The sequence below is a fragment of the Squalius cephalus genome (genome assembly GCF_949319135.1).
Source record: "Squalius cephalus genome assembly, chromosome: 4".
Classification (NCBI taxonomy): Eukaryota; Metazoa; Chordata; class Actinopteri; order Cypriniformes; family Leuciscidae; genus Squalius; species Squalius cephalus.
The window spans coordinates 24463772-24480282 of NC_137125.1; the positions used below are offsets into that span (position 1 = coordinate 24463772).

At 41.8% G+C, this 16511-nt stretch overlaps 1 protein-coding gene and 1 long non-coding RNA gene across 2 annotated transcripts; both read right to left on the minus strand.

Moving 5' to 3' along the window:
* Positions 1-4851: 4851 nt before the first annotated feature.
* Positions 4852-5728, minus strand: LOC307157809. The gene is made up of 3 exons (XR_013821084.1): positions 5480-5728; positions 5070-5198; positions 4852-4945 (listed from the first exon to the last, which is right to left on the minus strand). It is a non-coding gene; the product is annotated as an uncharacterized lncRNA (long non-coding RNA).
* Positions 5729-9462: 3734 nt separating this feature from the next.
* On the minus strand, positions 9463-12147 carry LOC307157660 (uncharacterized protein; the record flags this gene model as incomplete). The annotated part of the gene is made up of 6 exons (XM_079869588.1): positions 9463-9789; positions 10329-10382; positions 11060-11142; positions 11250-11452; positions 11543-11892; positions 12128-12147. The coding sequence occupies 6 exons, from the start codon at positions 12145-12147 to the stop codon at positions 9687-9689; spliced, it is 813 nt and encodes a 270-aa protein (XP_079725714.1). The 3' UTR covers positions 9463-9686.
* Between the last annotated feature and the right edge of the window lie 4364 nt (positions 12148-16511).

Here is a 16511-nt window from a genome sequence, read left to right on the forward strand (position 1 = left end):
CTGACGGATCTGTCATGAACACAATGATACATTTATTATAAGAACCTCGCAGACAAATACTGATGAAGCAATCTGAGAAAAGCAGCGGCAGCAAAATATACTTCATCCAAATATTTCTGTGCTTAACTGCATTTGTACGTAACTAAAATAACACTTAACTTTCCTTAAAACTTTTTTTAAAAGGACATTAACTTTGAAGTTGCTACATTGCCATTGCTAGCAGGTTGCATGCCAATTAATATAATTATTCAACCCCCTATACTGTATATGTCCATCAAAAAACATAACAATGAACTTTGTATTCGTAATTTAGCATATTAATATGCAATCATTTAAAGATTTAACATTAACATATGGCGTTATTCACCACTGCTTTGTCCCTACACAAGACCAAATCCTGTTTGGCAAGTGCCAATACAAGCCAGGATGTCATTTTTAAAGGATGCATAGTCCTTGTAATGTCCTGGGATTCGCAGGGTCTCAAAACAGGTGGAGGCTGTTGGGAAGCTGCCTTTAACCACCTCAATGGATAGGTTAATCCTTGGCATAATCTCCCACCCTGTCCAGAATTTCAACAGGTCAGTCAATTCATCAGGTGATGCTGTGGATTAAACAAAATGGATCAAATGATAGGTTGTGTCACAGTGTCTGGTTTATGTTCCTTTGGTCACCACTAGATGTCCTCCTTCCCCACGGTGTCCATCACACTCTTGAACTACATCCCCCATGATCCTTGTCTTTTCATTGCACTCAGCTGTCCCTTATCACTGATCATTGCACTCAGCCTGTTCCCCATTAGCATTGTCATTTCCCTGTGTATATAACCCTGTCTGTTTTAGTATGTGTCATGGAGTCCTTGTATTTCACACCACTTCTGAGTACTGTCGTTAGACCTGTTTGTTTGTTCTTGTGTTTGTTGGATTGCTACCTTGGTTTTGACCCCTGCCTGGACTGTTATGAGATTGGATTACCCTACAATAAATAATACCTACTGCATTTGGATCCTATCCTTGTTTTTGTGTGTGGATCGTGACAGAAGGACTCCGTCAACAAGGATCCAGCGGTATGTTTTTTTAATGTCTTTTCCCCAGCCATCAAGCGGGAGAGGAGAGAGGGTTTTGAGGGAACCCGTCTAGTCATTTTTCGTGGGACCCGGGGAGGTCGCAGAGGAGTGGTGGGTTGAGAGGGAGTCCAACACCACTCTCCACCATGGCCCCCCTTCGACTCTGGGATGGTGAGGGACGAATTGGAGCCACCGTCTCACCGTCGCAGACGGAGAGGGGGTAAGAGACGCACGTCTGCCGAGCCTGTGTCTTTCGGACAAGATGGCCGCCGCCGAGCCTGTGTCTTCGGACAAGAGGATTGTCTCGGAGCTGCCCACCATCAGTCCTGCCACGGCCAGGAGGGCTGTCTTTCTCTTCTACGCAGTGGCGGTATTGCATGCGTGGAAGAGACACAGCAAGTCTGCTGATCCAGAGACTGTTCACATCACGTCTGCCGATCCAGAGACTGTTCACGTCACGTCTGCCGATCCAGAGACTGTTCACGTCACGTCTGCCAATCCAGAGACTGTTCACGTCACATCTGTCGATGCAGAGACTGTTCCTGCCACGGCCCAGAGGGCTGTCTTCACTTTTTATTTGGTTGCTGTCTGGCGTGCCTGGGCTGCACACACTACCAAGATGGCAGCATCCAGTCCGGTTGGAACCCCGGACACTGTGCTGAAGCCGGTGTTTGTTTCTGTTCCTGAGCCGGTGTCCGTATCTGTTCCTGAGCCGGTGGTGTCTGTTCCTGAGCCGGTGGTGTCTGTTCCTGAGCCGGTGGTGTCTGTTCCTGTGCCTTGGCCGCCCGAGGGAGAGTCTCCGCCCTGGCCGCCCGAGGGAGAGTCTCCGCCCTGGCCGCCCGATGGACTGTCTGCTCTGCCCTGGCCGCCCGAGGGACTGTAGTCTCCGCCCTGGCCGCCAGATGAACTGTCACTCCCTGTCCCCGTTTCCCTCCATGGACCTGGCCCCCCATCCCTCCCCCTGATCCTCCACCAGTCCACCTCCCGCCTGGACTCTTGTTTGTCTGTCACGTCTTGGAGCGTCTGGTAGCCGCTCCGTAGAGGGGGGGTTATGTCACAGTGTCTGGTTTATGTTCCTTGGGTCACCACTAGATGTCCTCCTTCCCCACGGTGTCCATCACACTCTTGAACTACATCCCCCATGATCCTTGTCTTTTCATTGCACTCAGCTGTCCCTTATCACTGATCATTGCACTCAGCCTGTTCCCCATTAGCATTGTCATTTCCCTGTGTATATAACCCTGTCTGTTTTAGTATCAGGGTTCGTACGGGTGCTTGAAATCCTTGAAAGTGCTTGAATTTTGATGTTGTGTTTTCAAGGTTTGAAAAGTGCTTGAATTTTGGATACAATGCTTGAAACTGCTTGAATTTGTAACTGTATTTCTTTCACAAGAAATATCTTTCTGACGAAATGGTTCTTTATTAAATGGAGAAAATTTTTTTTAGCCCTTCAGAATCAGATACAGATTGATTCGCGTTACGCTGGCCAGAGCAAAAGTAGGCGGAGTTTTCATTTTGATTTCCGCGGTTGTTTGGATGCACCGTTTTTATTGGCCACGCAGCGGCAACAGTTCAACTATTTTAAACTTTGACCGCGGCGACGTGCGCGCAAGCTCGCTGAGCTCCGCTTTGGTCCGAGTCGCGTGGCGCAAGCCATTGAAATATATCGTTTCATTTCATAGAGCAGCGCGGTCCGCGTCCTATCTGAAAGGGCCATTAGTGACTGAGAGTACTTGGTGTGATCATGTAATGTAAGTATTGCATGTCCGTTATGTCACGTTCATTTGTGGAATATGCAGTGAACATTGCCAAAATTACAGTTCTGCAACGTGCAAATTAACCTGCAAACGTTAGCCCAGTGCATAACAACAGTCGTTGATTGCTGAACTGAAATCAGTCAGTGTCATAAGTAGTATACTGTTACTGTAAGGTTTAGGATGGCCCTATGCAATATTTACACTGCTCTATTCCAGTAAATGTATTAGCTAACGTTATGTCTTGGCCCAAGACATCTTGGCAATGAAATACATTTATCAGGCAGGTGCCTGTGCACTCAGATATTGTTCAAAGAATGTGTCCCAAAACGGGAAGGCCTGTCAAATATATCTGTTCAAATCCCAAGTCTTCATATTTGAAATTAATTCAGTTTTACAGCCTATAAATCACATTATCTGGTAAGCAATATTTGGACATTAATATAATGAAAAGTATATTATTCATATGCTTTAGGCTATATACTTAGTGATACATTTTGAAGAATAAAACTTGTGATTGGCTTAAATATTAGGGCTGCACAATATATCGAAATATTGCAAATGTATATATTACAATATGCATAGTTGCATATCGCAACGGCTTGCAATAACTGGGCTCATGAACAAAAGACAAAGAAAATCACTCACTGCTTTTGGCTGAATAGGCTAACTTTTGTAGCTTTAATAAGAATCAGTATATTTAGTGAAAACTAAGCAGTGTTTATTTTTACATTTGATTAATCAGTTTCTGTTGTTAAATAAACCTAATGTAGGATAACCTGAACCCCTGAACCCCAGTGATGTTAAAATAACACTTCTTATGCTACAGAACACTGATGTTCACTGTCAGAAGTTGTAGGGATATTTTCTTATCAAAAAAAGATTGTGAAACACGTATGTGTAGGTTATATCATTTTAAAGATAATTTAAGTTAATTTGACACACTTTAAGCATTATCGTAGCACATATTGAATATCGCATTATTTAATGAGTTATCGCATATCTCATTTTTCTTCAATATCGTGCAGCCCTCTGCTATTATGAAACATTTGGCTGTTTATCTCTTTTGATGTGATAAAAACACTAAATAATAATTTTAACTATGTATTGGTATGTAATTTACAGTAGTGTAAGGTGCTGAAAAAAGCTTTAAAATGGCCCTGGAAAGTGCTTGAAAAGTGCTTGAATTTGACCTTGGAAAAAGTGTACGAACCCTGTAGTATGTGTCATGGAGTCCTTGTATTTCACACCACTTCTGAGTACTGTCGTTAGACCTGTTTGTTTGTTCTTGTGTTTGTTGGATTGCTACCTTGGTTTTGACCCCTGCCTGGACTGTTATGAGATTGGATTACCCTACAATAAATAATACCTACTGCATTTGGATCCTATCCTTGTTTTTGTGTGTGGATCGTGACAGGTTGCTACAAATAATGGAAAATAATTTAGAAAATTAAAATAATGTTTAGTATTCAATAAATGTATCATAGTAGCTCTGTTATGTAACAAATAAAGAAGTTTCTTGAACAGAAATACCATAACACCATATACCCTGGTGAAATGTCAAAAAGGTATGAAAAAATACTATTAATAAAGCTGTGTGTGAGGAGAGTGCGTTATCTACTCTTCCTGTCCTATATACAGGTGTGCAAAGATAGTCTTAATAATAACCTTAATAATGAATTGAACAATTTCTATAACTAACTGTTTAAAAAGTAACCTGCCACTTATAAATAAAAACTTTGGGTGACTAACTTATTTTAATAACACGTTGGCAAGAATTTGAACTCTGTACACATACTATTTTCAATGAAGTACCGAAGATAACCTGATATGCAGCATTTTGTGTCAAGTGAATAATCGTTGTCATCTTCATGAGGCCTGGTGATGTGATGCAGGATTATCAACATTGACAATAAAACAACATGACTTTAATAATCTTACCACTTTATCATGGATTCTATCTATAAAATATATACACACACAAATAATATCAAATTGTAAAAGGTTACCGCAGGGTTCCAATCTGTCGGGTCACTGTGTCAGGTCGTTTGGTCAGCAATGTCCACATTGGTGTCTCTTTAAGACCACGCCTGAATTGTGTGATTTGTCGTGTGACACGTCCAATTACCTGTTAATGACATTACCGGACAGAAGGTGAAACAATTATCCCAAAATTATTTTATTATTATCCCAAAGCAAGTTCTGAGGATGACTTTTGCCAATATGTGACAGTTTCTTTAAATTTCACGCACAGCATGGATCAACATCTTCTCAAAAAGCCATCTTCGGTTATTTCCAGTAAGGCCAGGGAGATCCCAAGCATAGGCCAACTCCTGGACACTTGTTTTGTCCTTGTCTGAGCGTTCAGATTCCCCTTCAAGCTTTAAGACAGAGAGGGAAGCGAAAGGCGAGGCAAGTTGATCTATATAGCACTATTTAAATTGCTTTACATACAACATTAAAAAGCAGTTTAAAATGCAAAAAACATTCATTAAGGAGAATATAAAAAAAAGCTAAAATAGCACAGTCTTCTCCCCCTCAGACATTTTTCCATAAAATATTAGAGCCCACTGAAAAACAAATTGGCCAAGGGGGTGGAGACTTTCTTGCTTGATTGTATATAACAGGGAAGAAATAATGAGGTTAGATAAAAAAAACATACAAGCCTGATTGTTTCACGGATGTCTAGGTCTGGACAGTCCTCTGGTGTTACTGTTGCAGTTTCCGGGCTTCCTCCAAACAGGACAAGCACAACAACAGGGCTAAACCCTGACAGGCATGGTCCTCCATGAACAAAGGAGTGCCCCACCATTCTGCCTGCCATGACGATCATGTCACTTTCCACAAGAAAGTGAGAGGCTGAGGGCACTAAATGGCCTGGCTGTCCATCTAAGAGATGTGTAACAGCAGTGTTTGCTGTTTAAGAAATTTACAAATTTAGACAAAAGAAAATTCCAAATACTACATACTCTGCATAGTAGGCATAATAGTACATCCCAGATAGCAAAATTGTTCCGGGCCTTTTATGGCCCAAACACTGTTCTTAGTTTTGGCAATCATACCGCCAGGAATGCAGGGCCAAAACCGGCTCAAACAGTTTTGCCAAAAGCACGCCAGAAAGCTGCCAGAAAAATGCCAATGTCTTACCAGACGAGAGCCAGAAGACCCTAAATTGGCCCATATTCATGCCATAATATCGCCATTGAAAAGCCAGATGTCTCCCGAGCACAGGCCACAACTCTGCCAGATTATATTAAACCAACTAATTTGGCCCATATTCAATATCTGCGCCCAACAGCAACCATGCAATTCAAAGAGAAATCAAACCAGGAAACCATAACTGCTGTAAATAAGTGTTTATTTTCAATCAACATAAACATATGACCTAAATAGGTCAACATTTACAATTATTCATTTTTTTATACAAATAAAATGGAAGAAAATAAAATGTAAAAGCATTTATGATACAAAGCTTGGTTTTAGAAATCACACTTAGTTGTGTAAACCATGAAAGACCACAAACTTATGAACGGTAGTGTAACAACACTGACTATCCGGCCAGATGGTCTGAATTAGCGAATCCTGATTGTTTTTCTCATGCTAAAACAAATATGAGCACATACATGTTCAAATTCAGAAAGCCCTAAATGACTGGCTTGGTGCCACAATGGCTACAAGCGTCTGCAAGCAGGCCGCTGGTTAATGTTTTACAACGACTTGATGAAATCAACGAACCGTAAGATATACAACGACCATAAAGATACACACAGATATACACACACACATTGCCATATATGGACTGCCACTAGTAAAATTTCATTTTACCAACTATTACAAATGTACAAAGAGTGTTCTGGGTGATTTGCATGTTCCCCTGTGTGATATTAGACTAGTTGTGTTTTTGAATTACAGTAATGTAATCTTAAAGTGCCCTTGTTCAACAAAAGAATGTATCTCTATGTGTCTATCGTTGTCAGTATTCATCCTTGGTATTGTTTTAATCCCCTCTGCACGACGAAGGAGATTTTTGATAAGAGATTGTGATAAACGTTATAGTTCTATGCGTTTTAATTCCCCGAGTATAATAGCACATTTTGCCTCCTCGTGATTCCACCCGAGGGTTGGGCCGCATTAACACACAAAGAGAATCTTCCCGCCTGGTAATCCCTAAGATGATTGGTCCGCGTACGCAAAGTGGGCGTACGTTAAGTCTTTCCATAAGAAGACCAACCTAGAGTTCTCCAGGGAACACTTTCACGAACCCACTTCGTCAGTGAGAAGATCCATGGCTCCCTTTTAGGGAGTGTTCTCCGTTTCTCTTTTCTTTTTCTTAAAGTCTTTTCTTTATTTTCGTCTTCGGACTCTCCCTACGTTCAGTGAAGCGAACGTAGCCGGCAACTTCAACTTTAAAGAGACTTGAACCTCCCGCGACCGCGCTCGCCCGGAAAACACGAGAGCACACGCACGCCTCCACTCAAACGACACACGCGCCTTCGTGCCTCAACACAACAGACCACTAGCCTGGCTAACGTCAGACCACTTTCTCTTTGAGACGTGGTCTGGATACCACATGTACATTTTCTCGTATTTGAGGCGTGGTTTACGAATGCCCAGAGCCGTTTATTGGGCGCTACGAATGTCTATCAAATGCGCCTGTACGTAGCTCATAGCCAATCGTTTCAATTATACCAGATGACGTATGTAGAGCGACAGACAACGAAGAAGACGACGATGGGTCAGATTTATGTGTACACCAGAGAGTCCTGCACGGGTCCGATTTTGTAAATCCGCACCCGACCCGTTTTCCAACAGCAGCACTAATAAAAATCTGCACCGACCCGCTTAAAATAGAACCGACACCCGACTCGCACCCGAAATAAAATCAGTTTAGATTATCACATTATAGACACACTTACAAACATTTTTATTGCCAGGTCATACAGAAGTTATTACACGACCATTAACACAAGGACAACTTCAGCCGAAGCTGTCAAAAGGCCGATACATGAAGAACATGGCTAACGTTACCACACAAATCGAACAGACGCGGCTACAACACTAACGTTAGGCCTATATGCCACACAATTTCGTCTAGCCTACATCTGACAATTTTGGGTTCAAACACACCCTGCACACCACACATACTTAACAGTGTTAAATATGAAAAATACCGTTCGATAGAGCTGCTTTGTTACCAGTTATCTGCGTGCTTCCTCAGGGATGAAGTTCCACATTTGCGGCTATCCAACACGAAAATGTTTGCAGCAAAGCCTTTCACAATATTTTCTTCAGATAACTCCAAATTTCTCCCACACACTAGACTTGATTTTTGATGACGTATTGTCGACAACTTTACAATCTCCACTATTCTTTTCTTCAACTCCTCAGCATCCATCTTGACGACTGCAAGCAGAATGCGCGCGCGCGGTTGTGATGCATTTTTAAAAGTGGAAGTAGCCTAGGTTAACGATCCTGGGAGGGCGTGGCGCGTCGGCACAAATAAACTGATGTGGATTTTAAATTATTTTATCAACTTGAAATACAGGCATATTTTTGTAGATGTGTTCCTAAAAATATGCATATATTTTTACGTCTGTCATGTTGGATCCATAGATAAACAAACTGCTTCGGTGTGTCGCATATACTTCGTCATCGTCTTCCTGCTCCCTCCCCGTTCTGTGATTGGTTCCCTATTTCAGGGGAAAAATTAGTCCATGGTATCCAGACTACCTTGCAGCGTGAATAAAATCGCGCTGCTCAAGGCAGTATGGGGAAACCCAGGCTAACAGACCACATGCAAGTATCGAAATCTAAATGCTGGTTAAGGTTGCCTATTCCTTTTTTCAAGGTGATTTGATTTCTTGTTGTCTCTCTCAAAGGTTACATTGTCTGTGATTTTTGCCATAGCCTACTGCAATCTCTGATCGCACATTTTGCTTTCACTTTCTCCCTCTCTCTCATTCTCTCTCTCTCATCCTTTTCTGTCAGTCTATCTTTCTCTAATTCTGATCATTTTATTCCCCCTCTTACTGTTATTCGTTACCTTGTATTGTTTAACTGTATGTTCTGTACATAGACATATAATCCGTGTATATACATACATTCTGTTTGAATCGTAGTATGTATTCTTTAGTTTTGCAATTATTAAAATCCATTAACCTATATCCTTGATTGATTCTGTCTGTCTGCTCATATTGTAAAGTCAATGAGATGTTTTGATCCAAGCTACATGCTTTATCTGGTCACTTTTCAGTAACCTAAATTGTATAAGGACAGGAGAATAGTTTCCATGGCCAGAAACATAATTTTCCTGAAATTATAAGAAGTGATAACTTTATTGAGAAGTTGATAAATTAATCTTACGGCCGTTTGCTGGACAAACAGATTGTTTGATAACTAAATTAATTCCATTAAAGTTATCTCATAAACTCGATCTGTACAGAGACTATTGATATATATTAATGACGAACCATAACCCGTTGTGGTGATCATTCATATATACAAGCAATCTGTTTTCAGCTTCGATAAAATAATGTAACTGTAATATGCAATATATTAATCATATTCATGATTAATTATTAAAATTCCCTATAGATCATTTGAGCTAATGTTAATGTACTACCCAGTGCGCTTACAGTAGTGTATGTTAAAGTGTGGCCAGAAACGGGCCAAAGTGGAATGTATATGTGTGTGTGCCTGACTTTATGTGTTGGTGGGTGGCTGACTTTATGTGTTGGTGTGTGCCTGACTTTGTGTTGGTGGGTGGCTGACTTTATGTGTTGGTGTGTGCCTGATGTTATGTGTTGATGTGTGCCTGACTTTATGTGTTGGTGGGTGGCTGGTGGTGGAGGACTGTGCTTCTCCTCCTCCTACCCCCCTCTCGATCGCCAGCCAAATACAACCAACGCCTCAACCATTGCTCCACCTCCTGGTTCGTGGATTCTCTGCATCCAGGATTTCTCCGAATGGCTTCTAGAAACAAACAATTAAAGATATCATGGCAGGTTTCAGAGTTTAAATATAAGACTTTTTAAAGACAAAGTAAAGACAGGCAATGCCATTTAAATTTAAATTTCATTTAGGCCTTTAAGTTAAGTCCCATTCTTCTGTTGACTTTGTGTGACAGACTCAAGGGAAAGGGACAGCATAATTTGTTCATACAGTTTCTTTACCACTATGGAGTTAAACAGGCACAGACCTTACAAAAGAGATGTATACATAGCCTGACAAGCCAGACTATATCATAATGTGTAGTCTGACCACGAACGATAGACTAACACCCCTTTCACACGTACATGGTTATTTTGAAAAACAAAGACATTTCTCTGCGTTTATGCCCTTTGTTTACATACAAACAAAGAATTTGCCTCTAAAAACGGTGGCCACTGCACTGGAGGCGGCCAAGAGCCTTTATTCACCCTGTATTGAGGGGTGGGAGCTCATCGAAGTGACTACGAAGCTGGTAAATGAACCTAAAAATGTTGCCTGGTACATCTAATCAACACTTTTACCTGTAACAACATTCTTGACTTCTAGGCCCTGGAATGATATTTTGCCATGGAGGCCTGTCCTGTTATAAGTGGAGAGAAAGATGACCCAAGAGCGAAATGCAGCAAGCAGTCTTTAATTAACAGAGTCAGAATGTCCAGAGGTAAGAACAGAAATCTTCAGCATAAAAATAATAGACAACGAAAATCTTCCGGGAAAACTGATGCCGGGAACTTTAACTCAAATCCTCCGTCTAAGCAGCGGAGCGTCTCTGGTAGTAGAGGGTACCGTGAGAAAGCCAGCCGACTCCGGGATCTCCAGGTGAACAGAAAGCAACGAGCGCAGTCACAGGTACTCTGTAACAAGTATAGCTTAGTAGCAATTCACAGTGGTAGAACAATCCTCTTACGTGCACAGAACAGACAGGACAGGACAGGGCAGGACGTTTGGCAGAGAATTCGTACGCATAGCTTCTGAAATAATCTGGCAAAGAGACAGGGGAAAACAAGGCTAGAAAAAGAGAAGATAATTAGGGAAAGCGATGACTGGTGTGGAACTGATGATGAGGATAATAAGTAATGAATGATAACACCTGGGAAGAAAGCGATGTGTGTGCGTAATCACCAATGAAGTAATCAGGAATGTGTGAGCGTGTGTGTGTGTGTGTGTGTGTGTGTGTGTGTGTGTGTGTGTGTGTGAGAATGTGTGTGACCAGAGGGGGGAGACAAAGTAAAGGAAGAACCAGGATCATGACATGTCCAATTCATTTTGCATCTTCATGACCCTCCACACAGTGTCCTTGAGGGTCACACCCCCAGCAAGGCCCAGTGTCAGCACCTGGAAAACTAAAAAATAAAAGTTTTGAAAATATGAATGTTCATTGCGGAGAAAAAAATGCAAAGAAATAAACAGGTCCAAATACTAATGATAAAAGTAATTATTACCAAGTCCTTTCTCTTCTCTGGCTTTGTCTTAATGTCGCGGTCCAGCGCCAAAAGAGCCTCAGCATCCCTCAACGGCAGGAAACTTCCGTCCATGTGGTGTCCATGTGGTGTAGGTGTAGAAGAGAGATCCTGAACAATCCGCAGCAGATTTCTTTGCATATCACACATCACCTCCTGCTTGGCAATGATCTCTCGTAGTAATGCTGAAACCAGAACATTTTAAAAACTGTTCAGTCCTTGCTAGCTATAACATAGAAATGTATTGTAAATGGGAATAGAGCATAAGGTCTCACCAGAGTGCAGGTCCATCTCAGAAGCAGCATGAGGGGCAAGATAGAATGGCTCAGGAGTTCCATGGTGGCGAGACGGCTGAGAGGCAAGATGGTAGGATGGCTCAGGAGCTCCATGGTGGCGAGACGATTGAGGGGCAAGATGGTAGGACGACTCAGGAGGTCCAAGGGCGTGAAACGGCTGCAGAGAGGCAAGTTGACTAGCTGGCGGAGATATTTCATCTGATGAGGAAATGGCGTCACGCAACAGTGATGACAGAGGTGGAATGGAGGGCACCTTAGGGAGGACTGGTTTGCGCTTCACAGGCTCCTCATCAGACTCCTCCTGACTCGAGAGGAAGCGATGGTTTGGTCTTTGAAGAGAGAAAAATAACTAAAATTATTTACAACCCTACAGCCATGTAAGGCCCGTTTACACTGCCTACTATGAAGAGACCCATCTATGAATGAAACTCTATAAAACTGAGGTTTTAAAGTAAATTAAATCCCACAGTTACAGCTTCTCACCAACTACCCCACATACTATTTTTTTCAGTGCTACTTCTTACAGAAATTTGGCAACTTAAATGTTTAAATCTTTTTACATGCCTTAGTTTAGAGACAAACATTATGTAGACAAACTGAGCAAAATCTGAGTGCAACACACATTATCCTGGATTCAGCAGATTTGCGACATACCTGGTTTTTCTTTTTTCTGGCCTCCCCTCCTCTGCTTCTGACTGGAGGTGTACAGAAGAGGACTGGCTTCTTTGATTTAGATAGTTTGTGGATCGTTAGGTAGAGCTCACAGTGGGTGATCGGTCAGAATCACGCAAGATTTCTTCATTGGAAGTATTTATTGAATTTACAACTGCATGATTGAATATGTACATTGATGTGTGGTTCTGAAACAAATAAAAGAAATAAAACAAACGTAATTAGTTGAATACAAATGAATGATTATCATGCAACAAACCTCTATTTGTATTAACTGTACCCTATTATAATAATATAACAGGAATAATATACAATAATATTTTAACATGGCTGAAACTGGCATTGAAAGAATGAAAAAGGCTGTTTTGTGTTTCTAAACAGCTACAACTATAACAAAGAGAAAGAATAAACCATTCGCAATACAATAGCTCCCTCTGCTGGTCGCATAAATAACTACACCAGGCCGCTCTGAGAAGTGTCACGTGACGACCAGTGTACATGCGGGAGGTGCGTGCCCTATAACCAATTAACTGGATTGAAGGCGAATATCACCGCCATAGTTTTCAAACTATGCGCAGAGGGTGCTTAACTGGTATTCTACAATGTGTAACCAAAGAATAATGCCCGAGTGGCAACCTATACATTGATAGAAAGAAGCATCACGACACGAGGTCTAGCCGGGCAGGAAAAGCCTGAGCTTACATTTAGCAACACTAAACAGACAAAACACTACCAATCTAACCTTAGCATTGACAGTAAAAAACAACAAAATATCGATTCTTACTTGTAAAGACGCACACAGAACAAAGCAGTTGTATCAAGGGAGGTTGTAAGTCCGTGCTGTTAACGTACACTACTGACAAAAGTCTCTGACAGAATGCTACCCGCGTGCAGCGATCCTGAGTCAACTTGTGATTGGCTAAGAGTCCAGGTAAAGCGAGGCGTCTTCCAGTAGGAGAGAGAGAGTCACAGTAAAGTGTCTGATGCTTAGCGGCCACAAGGGGGCCTTTTTTACAGGAGGTCTGTGTCATCTTCTGCCCAGCGAAGTTCAACATTGCCTCACTAAAGCTATCTGTCAAGAATGGGAACCAAGTGAAAAACAAAGCTTTACCCAAACCGGTATTAGTGTTGTGAGATTAGATCATGATTGTTATATATTAAATCATCCGGTTCTTGTAATGTCTGCATCCCAGTGTCAACTTTACATTACAAAAAACAAATAAATACACTTAATGACACCAGTCATAAACATAAAAGTGTCATTAATGTCCAATGGGTGAAGCGTATTTCCACATCACGATAAAATAGGCATTCATCGCATACTCCAAAACTCTTAATGAATACTCATCAAAAACTTCATTGAGAACTGAAAATAACAAAAACAAACGGGAGAGAGGAGCGGCAGCCAAAGCGCGCCAGCGTACCCTTTCAACCAGAAGTCAGCCGGTTTAGCGGACCAAGATTAGCGAACAGGCTATCGATTACTTAAATAATAAGGTATTTCCTCACAAAAGCGGTTTACCAAGTGTAGTCTCCTCTCTATTGACATCCATACATAAAAAAACGGCCTCTGCTCTCCTTCCCTGTGTACCGGCGTTAGCATTAGCCGTTACGCTTTTTTGGCTAAAGGTTGCAGGCTTGTCATCTGGTGGCTTACACCTACCAGACTACCTACCTGTCGATACTTACCTGAATGTTCCAGTCTCGAAACTACCCTGTCTTCAGTCTTCTGTCTGCTTTCAAATCATCTGTATATAATGAAATATGGTATTCTGAGGAACCAATTGTAATACCTGAAATATGCGTATGTTTACGGGTTCCCATAGTCAATGCACTTTTTAATTGCTGATGAAGAGCTAGGGAGAAAGCGGCAAGCCCTGATGTGTTCCTCTGTGTCTGAAAGGGAAAGATATTCCATTTGTCAGTATCTCTGCTGAAGGGTTAGCATCTGTACCCATTTCATAAACCTCTCCTCAATACCCATCCTTTCCATGGTTCTGAGTATTGCCACTCAATCCTGTCGAACGCTTTTTCAGCGTCTAATGAAAGGAGTGCTGTCACGTTACGTGTAGGACAAAGCTCATGGAGACGAGGAATACGTAGAAATAACCTTTAATAATCAAACTCTCTGGGGAAACACCAAACACTCAAACTAACATTGACGATAACGGACCAAGACAGAAGGTGAACAAAAGGCTACCAGACTACCTACCTGTCGATACTTACCTGAATGTTCCAGTCTCGAAACTACCCTGTCTTCAGTCTTCTGTCTGCTTTCAAATCATCTGTATATAATGAAATATGGTATTCTGAGGAACCAATTGTAATACCTGAAATATGCGTATGTTTACGGGTTCCCATAGTCAATGCACTTTTTAATTGCTGATGAAGAGCTAGGGAGAAAGCGGCAAGCCCTGATGTGTTCCTCTGTGTCTGAAAGGGAAAGATATTCCATTTGTCAGTATCTCTGCTGAAGGGTTAGCATCTGTACCCATTTCATAAACCTCTCCTCAATACCCATCCTTTCCATGGTTCTGAGTATTGCCACTCAATCCTGTCGAACGCTTTTTCAGCGTCTAATGAAAGGAGTGCTGTCACGTTACGTGTAGGACAAAGCTCATGGAGACGAGGAATACGTAGAAATAACCTTTAATAATCAAACTCTCTGGGGAAACACCAAACACTCAAACTAACATTGACGATAACGGACCAAGACAGAAGGTGAACAAAAGGTATAAATACACAGGGACTAACAAGATAACTAATGAGGTGATTGACAATGCACAGGTGATAGACATGACTAATTAGAACAATCATGGGACACTAGGTCACAGGACTGAACCAAAAACACAATAAAGGGATGTTACATCCACCTGGCTCAAGGTGAAGCAACATAATAACGGGGAGGCCACACCTGGAACTCATTTTAACAAATAAACATTTAATGGAAAAATAAGTCAAATCAATAATACCACAACTCAAGGAAATAAAGAAAATAAGTAAAACAATCTAAAACTGAAGAGGAAAGATGAACAGGCTCAGTCCAACTCCCTCATTCCTTTTGTATGCGCTGTCTCTTGAAGCAAGCGCAATCACCGGTAACACACACACCTGTTCCTGACGCGCACTCCAAAAAAACAGAACAACGCCACCTGGTGGAAAAACACTGTGGGCCGTAACACCTCCCCTCTTAAAACAGAGGCCCCTAAAAGGGAACACTGCGAACACCAAAAATAACAAACTCCAATTATGCACAATCAAAAAATTCATGGGCTCACACACAAATGTCACTTACCCCTTTTCTCCTCATCACCTACCCACATTTCAGCTCTCAGTGTTCTCAGGTGCCTTGAAAACTCTAAACGGATAAAACGAAGATCAAGGGCAAATAACATAAAGTTGGTTTTATTCATCCACCGGAGAACGGGACAAAGCATCCGCCATGACATTATCCCACCCTCGAATATGGCAAATCTCCAAACTATATGGCTGTAATAATATAGCCCAACGAATAAGTCGTTGGTTAGGGGTTCGTAATGATTGTAAAAAAGTGAGTGGATTGTGGTCTGAAAAAACAACCACTGGCATCGAACCACCGCCCACATACACATCAAAGTGTTGCAATGCCAACACCAAAGCCAATGTTTCTTTTTCGATTGTGGAATAATTCTATTGATACGAATTAAACTTCTTTGAAAAGTAAGTAACTGTCCTATCAACCATTATCGTCCTTCTGTAATAGGACAGCTCCTGCACCTACCTGACTTGCTTCTACTTGAAGCTGAAACGCTCGATCCCACCGAGGCGCAACTAACACAGGAGCAGTACTCAGCAGAAGTTTTGCGTTTACAAACGCACCCTGACAACTTGAAGACCATTCAAACTTATTTTTAGCCTTCAACAGCTCAGTAAGCGGGGCGATTACAGTCGAGAAATTTGCGCAAAAACTGTGATTAATATCCAATCATCCCCAAAAATCTCATCAGCTCCTTTTTAGTAGTAGGAGCGGGGAAATTATCGATAGCTCGCACCTTTTCCCGTACCAGACACACCTCCCCCTGTCCCACCACTTTTCCCAGATAAGTTACCGTGGCTTTCACGAACTCACACTTTGCTAGATTTAGTTAACTTGGCCTCTACGAGACGAGCAAACAGGGCGCGCAACCGACAACGCTGTTCCTCCCACGTCTGACTATATACCATGACGTCATCTAAGTACACTGCACATCCTTCCAGCCCTGAGACCACTCGATTCATCAGGCGCAGGAAGCTAGCC